The 26,113-nt window shown below is 37.9% G+C and overlaps 2 protein-coding genes across 2 annotated transcripts in view; both read right to left on the reverse strand.

The window, feature by feature from the left end:
- LOC112556888 (low-density lipoprotein receptor-related protein 4-like) overlaps window positions 1–26,113 on the reverse strand; it is a 260,038-nt gene that overhangs the window by 231,459 nt on the left and 2,466 nt on the right. The window contains exons 2-11 of the mRNA XM_025226312.1: window positions 23,714–23,788; window positions 21,895–22,079; window positions 20,733–20,886; window positions 18,016–18,249; window positions 15,882–16,050; window positions 15,400–15,530; window positions 14,957–15,116; window positions 13,985–14,106; window positions 13,245–13,346; window positions 9,236–9,405 (exon numbers count right to left, since the gene is read on the reverse strand). Of these exons, the coding sequence (XP_025082097.1) occupies window positions 9,236–9,405; window positions 13,245–13,346; window positions 13,985–14,106; window positions 14,957–15,116; window positions 15,400–15,530; window positions 15,882–16,050; window positions 18,016–18,249; window positions 20,733–20,886; window positions 21,895–22,079; window positions 23,714–23,774 (1,488 nt within the window). The 5' untranslated portion in view covers window positions 23,775–23,788. The remainder of the gene's footprint in view (window positions 1–9,235; window positions 9,406–13,244; window positions 13,347–13,984; window positions 14,107–14,956; window positions 15,117–15,399; window positions 15,531–15,881; window positions 16,051–18,015; window positions 18,250–20,732; window positions 20,887–21,894; window positions 22,080–23,713; window positions 23,789–26,113) is intronic.
- On the reverse strand, window positions 171–7,026 carry LOC112556902 (low-density lipoprotein receptor-related protein 5-like). The gene is made up of 7 exons (XM_025226345.1): window positions 6,799–7,026; window positions 5,325–5,496; window positions 4,929–5,059; window positions 4,445–4,604; window positions 3,795–3,916; window positions 1,568–1,621; window positions 171–1,197 (listed from the first exon to the last, which is right to left on the reverse strand). The coding sequence occupies exons 1-7, from the start codon at window positions 6,917–6,919 to the stop codon at window positions 1,085–1,087; spliced, it is 873 nt and encodes a 290-aa protein (XP_025082130.1). The 5' UTR covers window positions 6,920–7,026; the 3' UTR covers window positions 171–1,084.

The raw sequence follows: 26,113 nt of genomic DNA on the forward strand, positions 1-26,113 counted from the left end.
CCACACACACACACACACACACATTTAAAACAATCTCTCTGAATATAATTAGGATACAAGTGTTCACTTTGCTAGTACAATCGACTTGATTGTAAAGTGCCTGTATCATATACTACACACTCCTTACAATTTTGATTGATCTTACCTTTTTTTCCTTTCTTTGTGCAGACCTCTCTGTGGCAAGGGAATTATCCACTTCAGTCTGGTCCACGAAGAAGTGGCCCTTATTAATGGTTCTCCTAAACCTTTTCTTGAAGACTTGTTTCTCACCAAGACAAAGTTTGCATCAAAGGAAAGAATCTGATGAGTTGACTGCAAATAACAATGTTTCACTGAAAATACATTTTCCACTGAAAAGGATGTTCACATCATGTACAGATTTCACATATAAATACTAACAAATATTGCACATTTCGTAATTGAAGACGTCGAAAAATTTTCTACTACCATTCAGGTGACTTGAAGTGTTTCATGTTTTATCTTTAATCAGATGTGATCGAGAGAGAAAAAGAGTGAAATTAGTTAAAATAAAAAACCCTAGAAAAAGGCTGCCGTCATTCCGCAATGTTAGATCAATTGCACATTATAAAAACAATGTGAAAAATACAGACCTTCGAGTTCTCATGTTTATGTTACATGGGAAGAAAATCTTGCAAACCAAGAGACTGATATAAAGCAAATTTATTTTCTTACCTTTGTATCGACGAGATAAAAGTCTGTGTACACAAAAGACACCAGAATGTTCTCGTTCTTTAATTTTCAAAGAAGAGTTTCACTGTGCTAGAACAAATAATCAGCAAATTTTCTCCGTTTTCCTCGAGTGTTACTATAGCGACAACGAGACTTTGTGTGACGGTGTGTAACCTTTGCCCTGTGGCCGCAAAAACTGACCGACGATGTCCGAGTGATTTCTTCTCACAGAAAACTGTAAACTTGGAGATTATTTATGACAAGAGTCGTGTTTGTGCTGTTGTAACTGTTATGTTTGTCATGTTTAAAGTGTATTCAAAGTAATGAATGTTGTAATCTATTTGTTATTTTGGTGCATTTTTGGCATGTTCATATTAGTAATATTTCCTGATGTTTACTTACATTTCCTTTTTTTTATGAAAACGATGAGAGTGGCGATACCAGTGATTACTACTAAGGGAACGATGACGCTGACCAAAATGATTGAAGTCTCAGCGCCATCAGAGTCTGTTTCCACCAAAATGCAATAAAAATATAACGAAAATTACAACTTTATGATATATTTCCTCTTCTGTTATAACACACACACACACCGTAAATTTCGGTCTGTTGAGCGCACCTGTATATAAGCCACACCCACCAACACAGTCGACTATTATAAATATTTAGGTAAAGTCTTGGACAGTCAGTAAACATTTCTAACACTGATATCATCCTTTACATTAAAGCATACAGAAAGAGGTCTCATGTTATCTGAAAAATATATCTATAATTATTTCATTACTACATCCATATAGAAATTTTGAGCAAGGAATTCAGTACATGGGACCAAATCACAAATGACAGACATTAATAAGAATGAAACTTTCAATGCTACCTCTACTTTCCTTCTTTGTTGTTTCTTCGCTTCTTGGTGTTGGCGAGATAGATGCTGAAAATAAAAATATATTGTTGACAGTTTCAAATACAACTAGAACTGAAAGTTGGAAACATAAAGGATATTAGTTGTTTAAAAATGGAGTTTCCTTGACCATTTTCTAGATTAGAGAAGAGAAACCAGCGTTCGTTATGTGATACAAACCTCAAAGATCCACCTACACAGAAGGATCGCACAATCCTGATGGTATAAGATACACTTTCGACATAGATGGTGAAGAAATTAATCTCCGTACTTTGATATCGTATTTTCCAATAATTTACTGTATGTGTAGAGTGCAAGTGTGCTTGTGAGTGTGCATCGTAGAGAGTCCAAAGGTTACTGCACGTGACAAGGGGTAATATATGTATAGAAGCTATTAATACATCCCGAAAAACCTACTAGTGCTAGGATTCAATGAAAACAATAAAGGGTATGGAGCTCGTGAGCCATGTAGTAAAACTTCTGATCAACATGTGATTATCGTACTTATAGTTCTCCTGCAGTTTATCTTTACATGGGTAGCAGGAGTTTAGGGTAGCTATCGCCCACAGGGCCAAGGTAAACGTTTTGATTTAAAAACCAGGAATACTGCAGCATACATAAAGGTACCGCGGATAAGAGTACAAGAGAGTCGACGGAAGGTAATCATCAGTGCTCCCCAGGTAAGTGACTACGTGACAGGTGAGGTGATGGGGGTAACATCTGACAAGACAACCACAAAAGATATTTACGCTAGTTGTGCAATGTTATATCTACTTTGTTGTATGTAATATAATAAACGCGTCTTTTATTAAGTGCATAACAACGATCACGAAGCGACATGCTCTCAGTGCTTACAACAAGGAGACAAGGACAGAATACGACGGACAAAGGATAAACTAGGCAGACAAGGAATAAAACACAAACATGGAAGACACAGTGGAATGAGAAAACAAAGAAAATGATGGAGAGTGTCATGAATCTGCAGAAGAAGAGCAGGCGAACAAGTTTAGTGACAACAATCACAACTATTAACAACAAGGGTAAGTCAAGAAAAAACATGAAGAACAATAGTTTGTCATTTCTTGTGGTTTGATTTCGCATCTTACTGTTTGTGAAACGATCTCGTGTTGTAGTTATGACATTTTTATCTGAAAGCGCATAGAACTAGTTATTTTAACTTTAAATGGAAATAGAAGACATTTACCTCGGTCTTTTGTCACTACTCTGATATAATGATTAAAATGTTTTACAGTTACTTTTACACAAATAATCTGTTGCCAATTAAATTTAAGACACATCTGTTCTTTAAACAAAGAGAGAGATTAGGTAAAGGTATCAGGATATTTCAAGTGGGATTCTAGTGCAAGCAGAGCGGTACTTAGGGTAAGGGTTTTTTAATCATTTTATGACATTACATTATATGGAAACAAAGACCAGCACTAACAACAACAGTGTTATGTTAACACCAAACACACACACACAAAGCGGAGATTTACAACAGCAGAAAACAGCAGGAGAACGTTAATGACTCAGGAGCCACCATTTTAGACCATGACACCTGCACCGGGTACATTCTGTCATAGTCACAACAGAACAGGGTGTACAAGGGGTGGAAAAGCAGCAAATTCAGTAAATGCCTTTGCCAGAATCGTGTATTCAAAAATGTAATTTTCAGACCTTCGACAAGTCCAATGCATCAGGTGGTAATGCCAAACACCTGTTATACAAGTTATCTAAGTTCACATCTTGCTGTACTGTTTCACTAAAACTGCCAGTGTGAACCGGTGAATACAGGCCTTTGACGTTCAAGTGGCTTAAGAGGAGGATATGAATCTGCTACAACGAACACAAAACCAACCACTTAGTACAGAACACAGTTGACACCCTGGGACATTTGGAACCGCTTCTTGCTACAGTAAAGATAGTGGACGGTCTGGTGTTGTCATGTGTTGTCTAGCCACCTCTCTAAGACCTTTAGGAGAGGAAGGGAGGCTGGAGTGGACAATAAAACAATGAATGGCGAATGTGAAGCAGTTAACACTCTAATCACCGCTCAAGACATGCACAAGTGGTGTGTCTAAACAAAACAGATAAACACAGACAAATAAAGGAAACATTAGAGAGAAATATAATCTCTTCTGCATTTGTATATAAGACTCACCTTGTTGCTTTAAATTTCCGGCCAGTAAAAATGTTTACTCACCTTTCTGTATACTCTCCTCGGCGTAGACACGAACATCGTTTACTATGCCATTAACTTGTATACTGGCCCTCATTGTTCCGTTCTTGCCAATGTGATAGATGTGTGTTGTTTCTGACAGATGCCTGGTAGTAGTTCGCCGAAACACAAACAGAAATACAAAATATAACACAAAGTATCGTAGACACAGAACTACAAAGTTAGCAGGCATCTGGCTACCACTCAACAAAAGGCGAAGTACAAGTATTAATGAACCGTCTTTAGGTAGGTAAAGTGAAATGTATAATCTACTTTTTAATCCACATCTGCAGTCCAGCTGCTCAACCTCAAATGAATTATGAGTGGTGTTTGTGTGTTTAAGTGTGTGATGTAGGTGAGCACATACAGCTCTTGAATAGTCTTGATGTAAGTTTGTTAATATATATACAATTATCACTTGCTCCTAACGTTTTCTTTTTCATTTGCTCATATTTTTCGCTGTTGACATTTTTTCAACGCTGAACCTTGCAATGAACTTTTATTCTTTTATTTCTCACTTACATTTATGATTAGGGCAGCTTTCCACGTTCAAAGTGCACAATGGGGCAAATAAAGTTGGTCATTGTAAAAATATATCTGTTGCTGTAAGGTAAAGAAAAGTGATAATAGCTTACTTTTCAGGTCCCCAGTCCGTGACAAACAACTCATTTTGGTAGATATCCAGGCCCATAAAATATGAGCTTCTCTGGTTAAAAAAAACTTCAGAACGTTTGCTGTCCACATCCGTCCATCCTATCAGCTGTGTGTCTGTATCTGCCCAGTAAAGTCTCCTCCCTTCACGTATGTACCCATTGATCCACCCGTTTACACATTCATTTATGCATTCATTCATCACAGACATACGTATAAACACAAACACAAGTATCAAAGATATCAGGAACGGAAAGACACGAATATTTACACTTACGAATTACTTTATGCAAAGTAAAGAAAGATGAGGTATAAGCAGACAACAACATATCATCGATACACAAGCTTAAAAAAGACAAGCCTACTTTCTACAAGTAAAACAAAATAATTATGATTATAAAAGAAAGAACAAATCTTAGGAAGTTCACAAAAATAAGCGATAAGTTCACGAAAAATCAGTCATCTTACCTTCTGTGTCCAAAGCAAGACCACTTGGACGTTTAAGATGCGAGGATGCGAAAATCAGTGTCTGACGATCCGAGCCGTCGTAGTTACACCTCTCTATTTTACTCCTGACAGGGTCACTCCAGTACATCACACTGTTGTTTGTGTAAACAATTGAAGAGCGATTTAAAATAAATTTATATCTCGCCTGTTTGAAAACTACTCAATGTCTTTCAGTTGAGCTGTCCTCTTGTGACACAAAGATTTGTATATTTGTTTTTAATTTTCATTTACTTTTATTTATTTTCATTCTTACCTGAACACCCTCTTTTAGTAGCTCCTTTCAACTCTTTTCTAGGGTCCTAAGTATATCAGGATTTTAACGTGTTTATTATTATTTACAAATTTAATTATATTCACCCATTGTGTTTGTCCAGCTCGATGTCTATAGGCTGACCAATGTCTGTATCGACGACAATATGATGACTGTTGTTGTTGTCCAGTGATATCATTCCGATGACCTTGTTGCCGTCGTCGGCGTAGAATAGTAGCCTCGACACAGAGTCCACAGAAAGGCCCCATAGTTCACCTCCTTAAAGACAGTTAACAAATGAATATTTATGATAATATCACAAAAACTTAAATTCCTTAGAGAAGTTTTGCTACTGAACCAACAACACAAATTTGTAGAACCAAAAATAAATTAATATATACATAAGACCACGGTGTGTGTAAATTACTTGACCTCGACCAATACCGCGATAATGTTGAGAGTCGCTTATGACAATGATATGCTATTTATGTTTTGTAGTCATTTACATATATTGATTTGAATAACGTGTAATTTTTATAGAATGCATAAAAACATGAAACACCATCACATCAAACAACATAAACACAGAAAAAACACGTACTTCTACATGTACATGTACACAAAATCTTTCATCAGCCTTTCAACATACTCTACACTCTACAATATGCAGAAAGAGACTGTTAAGGGAGATCACCATCGACACATTCCCTTTTATTCTTTAACAATAATTTCTTAATATTATAAATCTAGATACAAAGGTTTTATTTTGTATATATGAGAATTAGTGTGTAAATATATTATTTAAGATATAAGACATTGAATGGAACAGAGGTAGACCTAATGAGAGAGAGAGAGCGCATTGACTGTCGAGAAACAAAAAGTTGAAAGTGCGCGGAAGACTTACAATATGAGTCAAAGGTGTAGGAGACACTTAAGATATTCTTTAAATTCATGAAACGAGTTCGGTGAACTTTACTACCCTCCTCTAAAATCAACACAAGCTCCCGAATAATATAGAATTGTAAGCCCATGTACAGGTCTTTGTAATTTTTTGTCAGAAAGAACACGTGTGGGACGCAGTGTGCTGTCTTCTTCTTCTTCGTCGTTCACTCAAATGGACACGCCTGCCTCCTGCACAAATGATGCTGTGCGCCGCAGGTCCTCCAGGCTGCCGTGTAGCTTCCTCAATACTGGCGTCTCATCAGTCCAAATGCGGTGCCTGAGTTCTTCGTGCATGGGGCATTCTTGCAGTAGATGTGCTGTTGTCTGACTGCCTGTCTGGCACGGGCACTGGTCTGTCTGGCCGATCCGGAGCTTGGTGTAAAGGTGGTAATTGAGACGGTTGTGGCCTGTCCTCAGCCTGAAAATAATGACCTGCTCAGCTCTTGTAAGCAGGTAGTATGGGTCGTTTCGGTTGAAACGTGGTTGCTGCTGCTGTCTGACTTGTGTGTCGTCCGCAACAAAGTCTTAAGTTAGTAGAAAAATAAGTGATATAAAATCTCTTTATTATTATTCAAATGGTTTTAACAATTTTGTAACAAGTCTAACACATAAAACCAGGTTGCATGTAAGTGACTTTACCTTGACTAATGCTGCGGACCAGCCGAGCATCGCTGCCATCAAGGTTAGCGGATCGAATTGTGTTATCCTCTGTATCTGACCAATAGACACGACCGTCTACTGGATCGTAGTCAATACCCATTGGGTTGTGAAGACCACTGGGACGGATTGTAACATTACTTCCCGTGTCGATGTCTATGCGATGGATGCCGTTAGAAGAGTCAGTGACAAGGAGAAACTTGTGTGGAATGATTGCTGTGGACAAGATAAAGTTTCTGACATTATTCTCACCATAACATGAGTAAGGCTTGATATTAGTGTAACGAGCACGTGTTAAAAGTCTTACAGGCGATACTGCTTCTTCTATTAAGCGAAAAAAGTATACGACAAAAACATAAATACAAGGAAGCATAATAAAGAATAAAGGCAGCTGAAAAAAGAGATCAGAGAAAGAAGAAACGGTGAAAAACTAGGAGAAAGTAGCAGAAGAAAGTACAAGGAAGACGAATTATCTTTTGGATTGTTTCTGCTGTCGATATTTCTTGTTGTGTTCAGCGACTGTGTTGTCTGCATAGACCAGGGTTGTCCATGGGACATATTTTTCTATCCCATCCCATCCCATGGCAATTTATGCCTGTCCCATCCCATCCCATCCCATGGGACGTTTCCCATGGGATTCCCATTCCTATGGACAACACTGGCATAGACCCTATGGACCGCAGAAGAAGGAAGTAAAATATTTAAAACCTAGTCAGTTTTGATCAGCTTAACAAGTTACAAAAAACCTCGAGACATGTTAGTGTTAACTGAGGGTTTTGTAAACAGATTAAGCTTGCATTTTTAGAAGTTAACATTTAGGAGAGAGACAGAGAACAGAACAGAGAGACATAGAGGATGAGATTATTTAGTTTTTTCTATTTTTTCTAGGGGATTTTTATGAGTTTAGTGCTTTACCACCTTACACGACATCTGCCTTGCATTTTCCTGTTTATCTCATCGTTTCTGTCAGGGTTTTAATGAGATGTCTGTATAGAGCCGTAAACACAGTCATAGAGGCTGATCTCCTTGTAGACTTTAATATAATATATGATATTATTCTGTATTCTTGACCATAAGGCTTTTTTCTAACAAGAATGCTTCAGTTATGAGATATTTTAGATAAAATTACTTTTGTTGTTTCTTTTCGTTTAAAGTAGTTTTTATTGCTGCTTTTTTATTGGAAAGGCAGACATGCTGTCGTGAATGGCCGGCGTTGTCGGTGGTGGTGATGTATACACTAGTGGACACGACTGAAAGAGCGTGAAGGTCGTGCGAACGAATGAGAGCCAACCTCCCACTTTTATAGGGGTGAGTGAAATTATCGGATTTCTTATGAGAGTTCAGGTGTAGTGGATAACGCATAATGTCATTTGACTAATTAGTATGTCAGTGGAATTTTGTATATTATGAAAAGTATATCGCAGTGTGATTGTTGTCATATCTTGAATACGGTCACACTAGTTCATCAGGGTTTTTTTAATCAAAACAAGTTAGAAAGAGTGAAAAAGGGCAAAAGTAATTTACATTTGGGCCACAAAAGGGGAACATTTCTGATCACGTGGTTTGTTGGTTTTTGTTTCCTTTATTTTATTTTTATTTTATTTTATTTATATTTTCTTTTTTTGTTAAGTGGTACAGCTCCTTAGGACAACTAATTATTTCTGTATGTTCTATATGTCCTTATCCCAGCGGTTCTGAACCTTTTACTTGTGACGCCCCCCCCCCCACCCCCCTGACGAACAAAGATAGGTCCGCCCCCCCCCCCCTTAGCCAGCAATGTAAGCTAATTTGACCAATACCGGTATAAGAAACTTTTAAAAAATGACCACCTTCAAGCCCCCCTTTTAAGCACGTCGCGCCCCACAGGTTGAGAACCGCTGTCTTAACCTATTCAGGCCAAGTTTACTCATTAGGGGAAGACAAAACGAAAAAGTAAAAGAACATACTTGTAGTGATTTGTAAATTACTGTTTACCTGATGAGTAAGTTGCATTGAAGAAAGTGCCTGACTGTGAGCCAGACCGGGATCTGATCCACATGGTGTTAGACGTGGACCTCACTCTGTCCGGAACACTCGTGTTACAGAAGATACCCATAGACGGTGAGAACTCGGAGCTTCCATCCCGGATCTTAGGATGTAAACATAAATTCAATGAAGTTACAAAGTAGTCATGATGATGACTGCTAATGGCCATAATTGTTGTTTGTCATATCAGAAAAAAAGCTAAATTGACACTCAGTCACACTGACTTTTCTTGAAGCATATCGTTGTAAAAGATATAGGATTTACTAACTACTTAAGAGGAAGTTGTAGTAATATTTATCCTGCACTTTCCGATAAATTCTTTTTGAACAAGATGTTTGTAGAACTGAAAGACCTTTAAAAATCCTTAATATAAAGTAACAAACCAACCACAAACCTGCAGAAAATCGAACCTGCAGTCTTCAGTTTCAAGTGTCAGGAATGTTAAGGTGATGCGATGGCCTGCTGTTGTTTTTATTATGTAAATGCAATCCTCAATTTCCAGGTCTTGTCTATCATATGATGGAGATGAAATAAAACCACTAGGGGAAATATATTCACCACATCCTGGAAATAAAGAACAGTAACATTCTGTACCAGTACCCGACATCAACAAAGCAAGGCTATTTATGTAAAGTTCATAGTTTGTCTTTAAAGTGTGTCTGCTCATCTCTAAATTAAATCCAAGTTGTTACTAACGGTGATTTAGGTATTTAAAGAGGCACATCCGAAACCGAGAAAGAAGAAAACGAACGTAGAAAACTTAAATTAAAATTATACTTAATGTAGTATTTTAATTCATTTCTATTTCAGATTTCTTTATCTGATTAACAAGTTTTGCAAGAAAAATTATGTCCTCTTTTGACAAAATCTATCTAGTTCTATTATGTATTTCATTACTCCACTTTCACAAAATTTATAAATTATTTGTAATTATTATTATGGACTTGATCAGACAATTTATTTACCTGTAATGTATCTCGAATACCTGGGGAAGTTTAACAGTTCTTAGCAATATTCATCCAATCAGTTGATTACAGCATTGTTTTCTGTGCGATAGGAGCCTCTGTGAGATTCCTTAGAAGTTGGTATGCTTCTGTACGGTCATCTTGTATCATTCTCTCCTCTATGGTATGTAATTTGTTCTTAATCATCTCTTTCTTAATCGAATATTTTGTATTTGTAAATGTTTGTATTTGAAAGGTGATTTTGGATCTTTTCTCCTTTCAAGGCTGTCTTGGTAACAGAGAACTAGAATATCGTCTGCATTTTTTGCAAGAACCCCAGAAAACTGAGCATGTGGATGACAGTTCTAATGTTGTAGAACACGGCAAGGAAACATTACCCATGATGTTCACACGTTAACCAGTGAACGACAAGTGGCTCACGAGCCAGTGTGTACCTCTAGTGTGTGTGTTCGTGTTCTTGGATTGTAGTCGGCAGGACATGTGCAGAGATTGCGAGCTACCATACGAGTGACGATAAATAGGGAGTGTATTTGTGTATTTGTGTATTTGTGTACTGGATTCTTGTTGACGAGACATGTGGAGTGCGAAGGACCCTTGGAGGAACGAGAAACTGTAAGTAAAGCACTCAACGATCGCTGGTGCGATTATAAACTAGATAATAGACTTGGAACTTTTTGCTGACGAACTAAGCTGTGTGAGGTGTGTGATTTACATACATGGATTGTAAGATTGGATTATGTCGAGATTGATCGGGGAAGGTACCGGATTGTAAACATTGTCTGTATGTCTGTGTGTTGCCGATAGAATATTGTGTTAAGGTGAGTTATTATTTATTAGTGTGTGTCTTGTAGTTTGTAAAGTCATGAGCCATTCGACAACTTAATAACATGGTTGTGGCAGCCTCAGGCAATCGTTTTTTTTTTTTTTTGTTTTTTTTTTGTTTTTTTTTGTTTGTTTTTTTTTTGTTTTTTTGCTGAAAGAACGCGTAGTGGTCTGGTGCCAGTGTGTTGCAGTGCCACCCGAGCCGTGACAAATACACTTCACTCGTAGTTTACATGATATTGTCCTTCGTCACCTTTCTACGAGGTCCGCCAACCACATCATAGTGTGACAAATGTTTCTCCAGAGACTCAGATACCCAGTATTATTTGAGTCTTGTGACGATGTCTGGTTTGTTATTAGACGACTTCCTGTTTACCTGTCTTCACTGTTGTACACATCACAATGGCATGTCCCCGTTGTGTCCAGGTTCTCTAACCCAGGTGTTGTGGTTTCTCGTGAGTCTTTGCCTTCTTGGCAGTGCTCTCAAGGTTTATTACTAAGTGACAGGTGAGACTATTGAAGTAATGTTTTACAAGACAATCAGAAGATGACTGGACTGTGAATGTTTTATCCAGCATGTTTTATGCAATACCATAAACGTGTTATTTATTTACTGTCACGAAGGAACATGCTATCAAAGCTTTACAAGTAGTTATGGAAAGAACACGATTGCCGGGATGATAAAAGAATTATGCAGATAAAAACATAAAAGACAAAAAGACAAAAAGAGGAATCATAAGCAAACAAGCAGGATGAAGAGGTTCACAAAACTCCAGATTAAGAAAAGTGAATTAGTCACGTGACTATAATCACAACTATTGACAAATACGTAAAGCAAGAAGAAACGTTACATACAATAGTTAATTGTTATTTATTGATGTTTGTTTCATTACATTAGTAGTCTAATCGTTTGTTGTACTTAGGACATACTTGCCGTGAACGCCAATAGATAGTTATTTATTGTACAAAAAGAATTAGGTCTTTATCTTTTATTCGTTTACTTTTAAGGCGCTACGTCGATATAGCCAATGAAATGTCCCTCAATTTATTTTAAATAAATTAATCTTTTGCCAATTAAATTAAAGTTACTTACCTTCTTTAATTTGCAACTGACCTATTGTTTTTCTTGATAGAGGTTTGATGTTTGTTTAGAACAAACAAATTATTTGTCAACAATAATTTTAAAGCATCAGGGGCCATAGTCTCATCGCGTCGACATTTTCCTGATCGCTAAACTCCAACGGCCCGAGAGCTGGCCGGCCGCTAGGCGAGCGCCATGCGTGCGAGAAATGTCACCCGTGTAACCGCACTTCAGCAATCGGGCCGTCGACACCCTGACCTTGAGGGAATACCTAGGGAACTCCACGTGTGCGCATGCGCGAACCAACGTTTACCGAGAATCGAGAACAATGGAAGAAAAACATGAAGCAGACAACATACCGCCATATAAGAAGCCGAGAAAGGCAAACTGCATGACAAACAAGGAAATCTGGATCTTGTTAGAAGAATGAAGTAGTGTTCGTTATCTTCTCTTTTTATATATCTTGACTGTGCTTTTGTTGTTGTTGTTTGTTTGTTTTTGTTTTTGTTTTTGTTTTTTTTGGTCAGTTAAGGTTGGAAAAGGTGTGCTTAATGAGTTCGTTGACAAATGAAATAACTAATAGAAAGAAGAGCGCAATATGGCAGCGAATTGCGGATAAAATTGCCGCCTCTTGTGCCGTAGAACATCGCAGTCTTGTAAGTTGGTTCAAGACTTGGCACAAAAAAAAAAAAAATAAGCGACGTCCGCTCCGGACTCACTGACAATACCGAAGAGAATCTTCTTCTCCCCGCTCCCATCAAGTAAAAACACTCAGTCACACAACAACATTCAAATCACCACAGCACTCTTTCCTTTGTTCTTCCAACAAAACAACCTATCAACACCAATTGCTTAAAAAAAAAACAAACCTGCCGGCCATCCCAGCATTGTGCGGCACGCCTCAGACTGTCCACACTGACAGCCCCATTAATTGGGGTCTTTCACACCTCCCCCTTCCACCTAATTTTCCCAGGCCCTTTCCAGGCTAACAAAGCATTTAAAACAAAAAAATAGTACAGCACATTGGTCAGCACACACATTTTGAAAGGTACCTGTCGCATAGAAACGAAGGGCAAGACATACTTGCAATGTCGGTGTGACACTGCGCCCTCGATTCGCAAATGTTAAAGCCTCCTGAATGTCGTCGACGATCTCCAGGATGTCAACTCTTCGAAATTTTAAACGTTTGTATATCGTTATGTCATCCCATGAATCGATGGGATTACTTTGATCCCGAAATATCCTGTTTCTGTGAAGATTTCGGTCCATGTCATACAGCAAAAACATCACGGCGGCCATGTTTAACGAGCCCCTCGCGAGTTACAGGCGCCAGCGGCCGTCTCTACACTTAGAGGCCGAATCACCCGCCAGAGCAGCCAAAAGACGCGACATGTCTCGGCCTCTAAACCACTTAGAGGGTGGTCGGACCTTTGATGGCCTCTAAGTGGCTTAGCGGCCCGATGTGAGTACGGCCCCTGAAGGTTTTTTTACCGTTACATTTGTAATCCAAGATATCCAAGATATCTGATACATACCATGTGACTTGTCTAACGGAGCAAGACACTTGCTTCTGTTCCCAGGAGTTGGTAGGCAGATGTATCTACAGCGTCCATTGTTGTTGCCGCATCCGTTTGGTTCTGTGATTCGAGAAATTAGAATCGTGTTCAAAAGAGAAAAAAATATTTTACACCTTTAAAGTTTAGGCCATTGTATCACATGCTTTATAAGCAGTACGAAACGACACCGTTTTATCTGAACACCAAAACAGACTCGACTAAACTAATCACAAGAGAATAAAGAGCACAAACAAAATAGACAATACCTGCGGCGTCGCAGGACAGTGACCTCTCACCATACAGCCGCATCATCCATACCCCAATCCCTCGATCCCCCAAAGATCCCCACCCCCACAGCACGACATCTTAGCGAGGTGGAAGCACTTTCCCTCAAAACAATCAACAACAACAATCTGCGCTTCAGTTTGACACGTTTTTCAGCGATATTGCCAATAATTGAGACAATGGTCTGGCAAAACATCGTGTTTACAAGAATCGAAATTTTCAGACCATTTACAAGTTAAATTCATCAGGTAGTAAATTTCCCTCATGCTGCACTCACCATACCTTCAATCTACACCTGTGAATACCTGCCTTTGAAGCCGCCTGAGGAGGAGGTAACGAATCTGCTACAAGTAAAATATTTTAATTCTTTTAAATTTCTACGTCAGACTCACCATTCTGTATTAAAGTTCTGGCAGTACAGACTGTTTACTGACCTTTACGTGTTGTTTCCTCGGCAAAGACACGAACATCGTTTACTCTGCCATTAACTTGTACACTCGCCATCATTGTTTTATTCTTGCCAATGCGATAGATGTGTGTTGTTTCTGCCAGATGTCTGTATAACAATAATACCAAGAAGACTAAACCTTTCTTTCTAGTTTTATTATGTCCATTTTACTTCGTGGTATTTATTTGTTTCAAGGAAGACCCCATGGTGAAACCTGCTACTAGTTTGTTGAAACACAAACAGAAATTTAAAATATAAATCAAAGTATTCCTTGCACAGTACTACAAAGTATATTTGGTTCCTATTATTGATAATAATGCATGAATGGCACAAAATTGTAGGAATCGCGCATTTTCATATTTTCTGTTAGTATCAGAACTAAATTAACAGTTTTAAATTATACTTTTTGAAATGTTACGTTTACTAGTAAGAAAATATTTTTGATCTCATAATGAAACTTATGAGTTGAGAAGTTATTGTTGATAACATTCAGAGCATTTTTAAAATATACAAGATATTCTGTCAGAGTCGTTTGGATGGAGATTAATATGCCAGCTTATGAAAACAAATCTCAGTGAATCCTAAAACTTCTCTAATTACATAAATCACAAGACCTGTTCACTATCACCTAAAGAAGATTAAAATGTTTCCACATGTCCCCATTTTCACTCCCCAACAACAGGTACCTGTCAAAGGATCAATGGCTAGTAGTGAAACAAGACCCATTCATTTTAATTTACGTGAATGTTTATACAGTGTGCTATTCGATAAGTCAAATGTTTGTGTTCCTAAGATATGATAATAGAAAATTTCTATAGCTTCACAAAAAGAAAGGAAGCATGAAACTTTGTTCACTGTTGCTAGGTCAAAATATAGCCTTAAGGCTTTTTTTCTATCCTGTAGTTAAAAATAACTTTGTTTATTTCTATGTGCGAAAGAAAAATGATATAGCACTCACTTTTTAGCTCCCCAGTCCGTGACAAACAACTCATTTTGGTAGATATCCAGGCCCATAAAGTATGAGCCTCTCGTTTTAAAATAAATTTTAGAACGTTTGGTGTCCAAATCCGTCCATCCTATCAGCTCTGTGTCTGCACTTGCCCAGTATAGTCTCCTCTCTTCACATGCGCACCCATTGACCCACCCGTTCACACATTCATAAATGCATTCATTCATCACATACATACGTATAAACATAAAAAGATGAGGTACAAGCAGACAACAAGAAATAATCGATACACAGATGAAAAGAGAAAAGCCTACTTTCTAAATGTAAAAAAAGTTGTTAAAGCAGGTAAGCAAAACGAAATAAATTATGATGGGGAAAAATGGAAGAGCAAATCTTAGTAAGTTCAGATAAAAAAAAAACGAATAAGTGCAAGAAAAATTAAAAAATCTTACCTTCTATGTCCAATGCAAGACCATGAGGACGTTTAAGATGTGTGGATGGGATAATTAATGTCTGACGGTCCGAGCCGTCATAGTTACACCTCTCTATTTTACTCCTGACAGGGTCACTCCAGTAGATGACACTGTTGTTTGTGCAAATAATTGGAGAACGAAACTAAATCAGATTTATATTTGTTCTGATCTTTTTGATAGCAGCTCTCACATTTCAACACAAGGATTTGGATCTTTGTTTCTATTTTTTTCTACTTCCATTTCTTTGTTATTCTCTCCCTTTACACCTTGGTTTTGTTACTTCTTTCATCTTTATTTCCGAAGTCCCAAGTTTATCATCATTAGCATGTAAATCGCTCTTCTGTATACATTTGATAAATAAATTCTCTAATATTTAATGCTGTTATTTTTCATTATCGTAAAGTATTAAAATTAATTAGCTCAATGTGTTTATTGTCATTTACAGGTCTTATTATAGTCACCCATTATGTTTGTCCAGTTCGATGTCTATAGGTGCACCAATGTCTGAATCGACGACAATCTGATGACTGTTGGTGTCCAGTGATATCATTCCGATGATTTTTTTGCCATTGTCCGCGTAGAACACTAGCCTCGACACAGAGTCCAAAGACAGGCCCCATAGAAGACCTCCTTAAAGACAGTTAAATTAATATTTATAATTATATCACTCTTATTTAAATACCTTTAGAGAATTTCGGTCACTAATCCAACAACACAAATTTCTAGAATCAAATTCATTGAGAACTTAAGCAGCTACAACGTCTGTCAGTCATTTTTACCACAGACTTATACAATGTAAATCACATTTTTGAGTAATGTAAGTTGTTAAAAGGAAAAAGGAAGATCTAAGTTAAAAATTTGAATTTGTCCTTACATATTATATATATTTGCTTATTTTTACACCGTGTGTAAACATTACCACACTTTTTTGATCGGACTGAGCGTCTCACTGATGATCCATTGTGTCTAATTTGTCTAATTTTCTGTATAGAAATGTCATTTTTTGATTTCTTCAGGATTCTCTATAAAGTGAGGTTTAACATGGAGTAAAGTAAATACTTTTTTTTCAACTTTAATTACAAATTTGATATATTATTCTCTAGCGTGTATTTTTTAATGATTTTTAAAACACTTTAAATTTTTGCGAATTTGCGTAACAAAATCAAAGGTGAAGGTTGGACTCAGTGCGGTGAATGTTGTTCTAAATATATTGTTATATATATATATTGTTATACTTTATATAATGTCGTTTAGGTACACTACAATTTACTGAAATGACTTGCAAGCAAACACTGTTCAGCCGTGGAGTTTGCGGCGAGAACCAGGTTGGTAGAGTACTCAGGCTCGAGATAGCGAAGTGCTAAGTCACGATTGGTAAATCTCCCGAGTGAGATTACAGAGTAGTGTCTATCAACGCTGGATGTAGTGCAGTATTAACCATTGGTGAATTACTCTCGCTTAGATGACGTATGACAATTTTTGTCGGCTTTCGTTTATGGAATGGTAATGCAGCTCACGTAGATTTTAAAGTGGTAAACACGAACGTATGAGAGGCAGTTGTGTGGATTAGAAAATATGGTTGAAAATAGAAGTATAGTGTAACTTCCGTCCCCTGACAACAATTGTTTACTTCACAGTGATTTTACTGACTACACACACGCTAGACTACAGTAACATAAATGTCAGACTAATGACAAAGAGAAAAGCATTTCTGAAGATGTATTCATGAAGACATTCCAATATTGTTTAGTCTTCTCGGCTGCTTTTAAAGCAAACAAACCTTATTCAACTAAACAATACTCACAATGATCTATATCTAAGGACACAAGCGTAACTGTTTTATGAGATGTATCTTGTCTACTTGACTAGAATGTGACTTTTCTTCATCTCTTTTTGTTTTAGTTTGTAGATTTCTTTCACCTGCGTGTGTCCTGTTTAGCGAGTTTTCCATGACATTGTTTAATATCGCCTCGCCATACTGGGACATTGTGGAGAACTTTGCTGATCACGTGACTCTACTACCACAGTTGTCCCTTCTGGTATTTGTTGTTCGTTTTAATCTGTATGTCAGCAGCAAAGATGTAAATATCTTTTAGGAAACAGTTTCATAAACTTTCTCGATCTGTAAAGCAACTTCTGTGTCATTCATCGTTGTAGGAGATGAAGTATGAGCATATCATCGGCAGTCTCGTCTGTTCTCCCGTTAGAACATGCATAACCACGTAGTTTTGAGATTGTGCACACGATAATTTCTCTGTACAGTACATTTGTTATTCCATGGGTTACATCAAACACATTATTTTTGCATCGTTATGACTGTTAACTGCTTTGTTTAATACCCATTTTTTTAGGACTTTTGTCCTTTTGTTTCCAGCTGTTGAATGTTTCTCTGTCAGTCAGCCTGATGAAATCGGCCTATGTATGTATTAGGAATAGTGTGTCTATTTAGCGTATTTACCTTTCTGTAAAGCCCCTTGGTCTTATCTTTAGTAGAAAAGAAAGTCTATATAAAATCTATGCACTATTATAAAATGGTTTTAGTTATTGTGTAATAAGTCTAGAACAAAGGACCACGGTGTTTGTAAGTAATTTTACCTTCACTAACGCTGCGAAAAACCCGAGCATCGCTGCCATCAAGGTTGGCGGAACGAATGGTCTTCTCCAATTGATTTGACCAATAGACACGACCGTCTACTGGATCGTAGTCAATACCGAATGGGTACTGTAGACCATCAGGACTGATTGTAACAATACTTCCAGTGTCGATGTCTATGCGATGGATGCCGTTATAAAAGTCAGTGACAAGGAGAAACTTCTGTGGAATGATTGCTGTGGACAAGAAAGAGTTTCTGACATTATTCTCACCATAACAAGAGTAAGGTTTGATATTTAACATGAAGAGTACACGTTAAAAGTCTGTTATCTCAGATACTGAATCAGCTACAATTTTTGTTATACTGAAATAGACAATAAGACGTAAACATAAACAGAAGAGAGAATAATAAAAAAATACAGGTAATTGAAAAAAGAGATTAGACGAAAGAAGAAGAGCTAAAAAGAAAGAGGAAGGATGACAAGGAAAGAAAAGGAAAAATATGTATCAGGTGGATTGTTCCGGATATTGCAATTTTATATTGTGTTCACTGAGAGCATTTAGCATGTAGATCCTATGGTATGTAGAAGTATTTACAAAACATTCAGTTTGGATTAGCTGCACAAGTTAGAAAAGTTTGTGGTATTTTAGTGTTAACTGAGGATTTTGTAAAGGGAATAAGCCTGAATGTCCGAAGTATGTTTATTTAACTCCATTTATGTTGTATTATAACTGGTCTTATTAAAACCTATATAGTCTGAAACTTTGAAATATTAGCGAGTCATCAGGGATTAGGAACCGATTAAATCTATTTCCTTTATTTCTTATGGGAAAAATTGTTTCCGATAACGAACATTTCGAATAACGAGCAACTTTCAAGAACGGATTGTGTTCGTTAACTGAGGTTCCACTGTACTTACATAAGTAAGGGCCTGGTATATTTCGTTATTACCAGTAAAGGTTCACAGGCGCTAGTAACAGTGTTACTCAACGGGGTCAAAGTCGTGACTATGATGACAGATACAACAGGGTAAACCATCCAGCTACGACCTACATGGCTGTGATAGATAAGGCAACGCAGATCTTAGAAAGCCTAGAGTGGAGAGTACAGAACTGAAAAAAGTAGGGACTAAGGCAGGAAAAGGGTTAGAGCTTGGAGAAGTTTGTGAAGGAGGAGATGGCTGAACGGGAGGCAAAGACGAAAATGGTTAAGTTAGAGTAAGAAACAAAGGTAGTTGCTGGTTGTTCGTTCCCTATTTTACTTTACACATACGCACCTCAAGGACACCGACAGATGCCATTGATCACTCACCAACGAATCAAGTCGCCAACATCGACAACAACGACCACCCTACTGACGCTCCGCCTCGCCTGTAGTGGAATGGTGGACAGGTGACTAACCCCCACTCCCCGTCAACCTGGCGGACAGGTGTGTGAGCCCCTGAGGTGTCAGTCTCTTCCTAGACGTCACTGACACCTCTGACAGCCGACTGGTCGCACTTGGCCGCTGTAACCACTTAGGGTTGTCTTCCCTTATCGCATCTCTGTGCTCCTACCGCCCACAACACTACACTGACACATACGCCCCACCCCCACTTTGTTGCATAAGGGCCCTCAGTGTTCTCAACAAGCCACCCTAGACACTAATTGAGCGATTATTACCTACCCATTAAAGTTACCACATGGCAGTTTACATCAGGAAACCATGACAGTTGGATTGTGGGACACCATGTTCGACGCATGTTCGTGGTGTGATCTACGATCCCGTCAAAGTCGGCTGTAGTGAAGTCTAATTAGATATTTGCAAAGTATATTTTCACAAGCGTCCATTTTAGGAAAATTTCCCACCCTTTGTTTTGTCGAGAGCGCGAATCATAGCGTGGGAACCTTCTATCGGCCTTGACCTAGACTTCGTTTGAAAGACGATTGAAAGCTCTATGTGACCCAGTTTCTCGAAAGGCCGAGAGTGTTCACGAACTTGAATTACTGGACTGCTGACTAACAATTTTTTTCCCAGTTAACTACTAAAACAAGACATGTTTGTGCATAGCTTCCGGTTTATTCACATTTATTGTTTAGACTCGCCAAGACTAACAGAGAAGAACTTCGTAAGAGGCTAAGCGCTGGTCTCGGCAAACAGACATCAACCCACCTTTACATGTCCATGATGTGTTGCCATGTCCCAAACATTATGTAATCTCACTAATTTTGCGCTTGGCAGAAGCAAATATGAAATCTAAATGGTTCTATAAAAAACAATCTGAAGAGTCGATAGAAAACATGTTAAACATTCATATTATGCTACAATTAAATGGCTAAAATATTTTTTTATTTAATTGAAAGGGATATGTCTAGTTAAGTAATTTTTGAAGTTTAGGGGATAACGTATGATGTGATTTGATCAGTATGTCAGTGGAGATTTGTATATCACCTTGTAATTGTAAAATTTTATATGCAGTCACACTGGTTGATTAGGTTTCTTTAAAAAATAAGCAAAAAAAGAAACGTGCAACAGCAATATACATTAGGATAAAAAAAGGGAAACCCTCTATGCGTATATCTGTTTATTTTTAAATGACAAAACTCGTGCACAAGATGTAGCATTTATGTGTGCTCTACATGTCCTTGATAGATACCAGAGAAGTATACGCATCAAGAGGAAAAAAAAAAAACTAAAAATTAAGGACACAGTTCAAGCGATTTGGAAATTGGTGTTTACCTGATGAGTAAGTTGCAAAGAAGCCAGTGCCTGACTGTGAGCCGGAAATAAATCTGACCAACATGGTGTTAGACGTGGACCTCACTCTGTCCGGAACACTCGTGTTACAGAAGATACCCATAGACGGTGACAGCTCGGAGCTTCCATCCAAGATCTTAGCATGTAAAAATTATTGAAGTTAAAGAAAAATATTATAATTACTGATAAAGTTAGGAATTGTTTCCGGTTTCTTTTTATAATACCAGAAAGAGACTTGCATACCCAGGCAGTCACCTTTCATTTCCTACAAGCACGTGCATGTCAAATACTAAATATATATAATTAGTCACTAGTTAAAATTATATTTATCCTCAATTTTCATGTGAATTTTGTTGTGACTACTGTCGCTGTCTCTCTATAAAGTGAAGACCATATTTTCAACATGAGTACGATGGTAGTTCAAATGGTTCTAAGCCTCAACCAGAAAGACTTGCAGAAACAAGACATTTTTTCACAATATTTCCCTGTTGACATTCCCTTGACATCAATACACATTCCAGCGATGCTCAAGCATGCAATCCCATCAGAAAAAAGGTGACCTCCTAGACCATCAAAACTCCTCCACAGCACATGTGACCTCATCAGTGTTTTCAAAGTGGCGACAACGTAGGTGTGGAATTTAACTTTCCTTTTGTGTAATACCTTTCTTTTACAGATACTTTCTGACTGCTTGGGCCTGTTTTCTTCATTTTTAGATTTCCGTACTATCCTTCACATTTGTTTGAGCCTAACGTAAACAAAAGTTTAAATGTAAATTTGTATTACTAGTTTTATAAAAAGTTGCATTGGTTAACCACAACAAGAATATTCAGCTATGGTTCTTCTTTCTGGGTGAGGCTGAGAACTTTAGGAACCACTCTCGTAGGTCGTTGGGAAAGGAGGTGCTAAAGATCACTAATGCTACATATTTCCATTACTTACTCTAGTCAATTTTTGTATCTTTCTTTAATTCTGTGTTATTCCAACTGCATTTTATTTTACCTTTGGTGCTTTTTAGTCCCTAACAAAGTATAAAAACAACACATGAAATTATTCCCTATATAAATCTTCTTAATCAGTGCCAGAATAATAAATGATGCATTTTTACAATGCAGGAAATTAAGGCAAAGAAACAATCACAAACCTGCAGATATTCAAGCTCGCAGTCATCGGTTTCAGCCTCAATTTCAAATGTAACAAAGGTCAAGGTTATGCGATGGCCCTGTGTTGTGTTGATGATGTAGGTACAGTCTTCATTAGGCGGGTACTGACTGGGGTACAGCGGGGACGAGATGGAGCCACTGGGTGAGGTGTACACACCATCACAGGCTAGAATGTAAACAAAGCTGTTGGGACACCAAAGGTCAAGACTAAAGTATAAGACTTCATCATAATCAACATTTAGTCTTAACGTGAGGGTTTAAGACTTTGTGGCTAAGTGAGACTTTATGGGTGTGGATGTCAGATGTAAGACTGGCGACCGAGTTGAGACTTGGGCCCCACATGTATGTTGGGCTAAGTGTGTGACACAGATTTCAAAGTGGTTGAATTGCAAAAGACCATCAATTTCGTTTGTAGTCCTCGTGTGTTGAGAGAGTCAAGCAACTACACATGTTACTGTTATTTCTGCTTGCTTCCTCTTCTTTTCGGCGGGATAACAAAGCAAAAGAAGTCGAGAACAGTCTACACTAACATTTCGTCTGCATTGAGACCAATGCCACATTGTGAGGGAATTCTTACTCTAGAACCCTTAGCAGAATATTCTCTTTATTCATCTGATGTGGAGGAGGGTAAACCGACATGTTCTTCTCCTGTCAGTCAGCGTGCGGGGATCTACATTTTTACTGTGGTGCATCATCAACCCCACACAGAATAGCACAGGAAGAACTAAATGAACTGGTTCGTGATTTGGACTTACCTAAAAGCAAGGCAGACTTGCTAGGTTTACGACTCCAACAATGGAATCTTTAAGAAGATGTCATAATTACTTTATATAAAAAGTGTAACCAGCACTTTGATCTTTGTAGTCAGAAAGGGAGGTAATCTGGTATTTTGTTCCGATATCGAGGGCATCATTAATGCTGTAGAAATCACTAACGGCCCACAAGAATGAAGACTATTTGTAGAGTTTTTTGTAAGGCACTTTGAGTCTGCCTTTGATTGTGATGTGAAACACGTTATAAATTAACGTTATCATCATCATCATCATCAATCATCAGTCATCAAACAACTGAGTCTTAAGGCTGTGATTCTATTCAATTGAAGCCGCATTCTACCTATTCCAGTATCGCATACAGTCAACATGAAAGGGAGTTCTTAAAGCAGTCACTTAATTCCATTGAGTACAAGTCAAGTAGGGACCTCTTTGGTGATTTAAAGACAGTTGTCCTTTTACCGGGACTGCAGCAGGAATATACAAATAAATGTTTCTTGCGTGAAGGGGATAGCCAAAGAAGGAAACTGCATTACTTGCAGAAGGAATGAACTCGCAGAGAAAATGTAGCAGTTGGACAGAAAAAAATCCACCTCCCAGGTCTAGTAGAGAGGCTCACAAAATCCTGCTACTGAGGGTCCTCGGATTCCAGAGCTCTTCAAACATGACAGGTTCAACAACTTGCTGCAGGTCATGAATATGTATCAATACGAATGAGAAACAACCATGAACCCAAACTTTCTCTGGAATGTTAAGTCAAAAGACATCGGAACCACATGGGCCCTACTGAGGGGTGCTGGTGCTGCCCTAAACCGGGTCCGCTAGCGAGGTGTTAATGCGGCCCTATGCTCCTCGTGGAGTAACAAAGACTTAACTAAACAACAAAACTAGAGCAAATATTTGCATTTTGTCATATTTGTGTTAATGTCTAATTTTATTTGAGTAACATGACTTTTGTAAAAACATTTTTACCAGTCAATTCTCAACAAAACTATTCCTACCTTTCAGTACGAACACCTCGTGATCTTACCTCGTATTTTCTGTACGTGGTGCTGAATCAAGAGTGTAAATAAACACATGAAAAGCTGCATAGTCACCTTTGTCACTGAAAAAAGTGCAGGACATGAAGAATATAAGCCTTTTTAAAATGAGATCAGCCAATAAATGTTACATTGTATCAACTGAAATGTGAAAGGTTAAAACAGATAACAAGGTTAAAAGTTATACTAGACCACCCAGTGACTTCTTCGAAAAAAGAAACGAATTCCGTATTTTCGAGATAAAAGATTATTAAGAGGGTTAGGTAACTCTGTTTATATTATTAAAACTTGTAAAAGCTTTACATAATGTTTTCGCAGCAAAGGGAGATATTTAAAGGTAAAACAAAAAGCACATAGACGCGAGGTAGGTTATGGCACGTGGCAGGAAAATCCCAAATATCTAACCTTTTTTGTCAAATCAAACTCAACAGCCGTTGTGGGAACGGGTAAGGTTTTCTACCCTCACACTCAACAGCCCTGTGTACTATCCATACTACTTTGAATTTCTCCAAGGAAGGACAAACGTTTGTGGCAATACCAACTTTTATTGCACCAGTTAGATCATGTAGGAATAAATAAAACTCAATTACTTCTCTCACTTGCGCACACAGACACAAATCTATGAAGTGTTGCATTTCTATAAACACTTTTACAACAATTTCCTTTTGTTCTCTACATTCTATCACTACTAACAAATTGAGTTAATAAATCAGCAAAATATAGTATGTCACTGTCTTAATAAAAGTCGTAATTAAAGTGTATCTGGTTCCAGTTGTTTGTGGGCTTGACCGACCTGCCTGAGCTAAGTACTCCATTATCTCTTGATATCTTCAGTTCGTGTAATTGTCTTGTTTCTACATGTTACTATTCTTCACCATGAAATTATCTACACACCGGTACCTTTTGCTACAAGCCTGGACCCTACATCACCGATATTTTCTCATATCTGTGTGAGCCTTGCAATCTGCCATCTTGTTGGACTCACACATTGTGACCAGACTGTCATGGTACGAACAGTTTGATATGTTTCCGTGATTTTCAGTTTTTTTTTGGCAAATAGTATTAGAGAAGGCATCGAAATCAGTGTCGATAACAGTGACTAGCAAGCGTCTGAAAAGAACCGAGTGTTTGTGAGAAACGCACGTGATATAGCGTACGAAGTCCTTAGTCTGTAGATAAAATGACAACATTAAACTGCATACATTTGTTTATTTGTACCTTTACAATTCAGATCAAATAGGCCAAAAATTTCTATTTTTATGTCATTGTCAGCAATAGAGGGAAAGACAGACGAAGATAATATGCAACTTGCCGAGAAAGGCGAACTGGACAAATATACTAACTAGTCTGATACATGTTGACTCTACAACTCTATTGTACAACATGTGTTAGAAGCAGCATCAGTGTATACTGCTCCTTCTTACATCAAACATTTGTGTACAGGTACTTCCTACTTTTTACTATTTGTGCAGATATGCCTTCAAAGACTGTCACTAGTGGTAGTGTAGGTTATGTCAAAACTATGTGACTGTCACAGGAGGGTTTGTATTTTTTTTCAGTTTCTCGTGACTCGGTTAATAATCCGACCAACCGTTCTTTGCGAGACGCCTGCAAGATCAGCACACACACACACAGACCACACACACCATACACACACACACACACACAGACCACACAGACCGCATTCAGAAAGGTACCCGTTGCATACAAAACGAAGGGCAAGACACACTTACATTGTGCCCCCCATTTGTAATTACTGTCTGCTTGTATGTCATCGACTATCTCCAGGATAGCATTATGTCGAAATCTCAATCAGGACGGTCACTCAATCGTGTCATTGTACTCATTTTGCCTCCTATCGTCTATTTACATCCTTATTCGTTATTTGTTTGTTTGTTGGGTTTCCTTTTTGCGAAAGCTTCTGCAGTGAAACAAATAAGTTTTTATTATCTAGTGCATCCTTCAGAGGACAAAGGTTTGTCACTCGCAACAGTTTTGCAAGGTATTACTGTATTAACACATAAAAATGTAAGAGAAAACATGAGTCAACTCATCAGTATTGCCACATGAATCAGAAAAGACATTCAACGGGATGCAATTAACACAACAACAACAAAAATATACAATGCAGTCATCTGCCTGATATTCTCCAACTAAACAACGTCACAAATAGACAATACTGTCATCTGCCTGATATTTACTAGCTGAAAAAACAAGCTCCAGACGCCTGCACGCAACACTAGACCAAGGTACCAGACACACGCTGTTATGTTAAGAAGCCCAAAAGATGCCACAGACCTAGCCTTATAGGCAGATGGGATTGTGTGATCTGTTAAACTCAGTTCCCTTTGTGGGACGTGGCTATCAAGCAAAGATAAGTCATTGTATAG

Source organism: Pomacea canaliculata, linkage group LG2 (assembly GCF_003073045.1).
Source record: "Pomacea canaliculata isolate SZHN2017 linkage group LG2, ASM307304v1, whole genome shotgun sequence".
NCBI classification, from domain to species: Eukaryota; Metazoa; Mollusca; class Gastropoda; order Architaenioglossa; family Ampullariidae; genus Pomacea; species Pomacea canaliculata.

Bases quoted from the DNA above. Each gene is read 5' to 3' on its own strand.
- LOC112556902 (XM_025226345.1), bottom strand. From the start codon at position 6,919: ATGGGTATTGACTACGATCCAGTAGACGGTCGTGTCTATTGGTCAGAT. The intron at 5,497-6,798 runs GTAAAGTCACTT...ACTGTCTTTAAG, and splicing joins GGTCCGCAGCATTAGTCAAG to GAGGTGAACTATGGGGCCTT. The intron at 3,917-4,444 runs GTAAGCTATTAT...AACTACTACCAG, and splicing joins ACGGACTGGGGACCTGAAAA to GCATCTGTCAGAAACAACAC.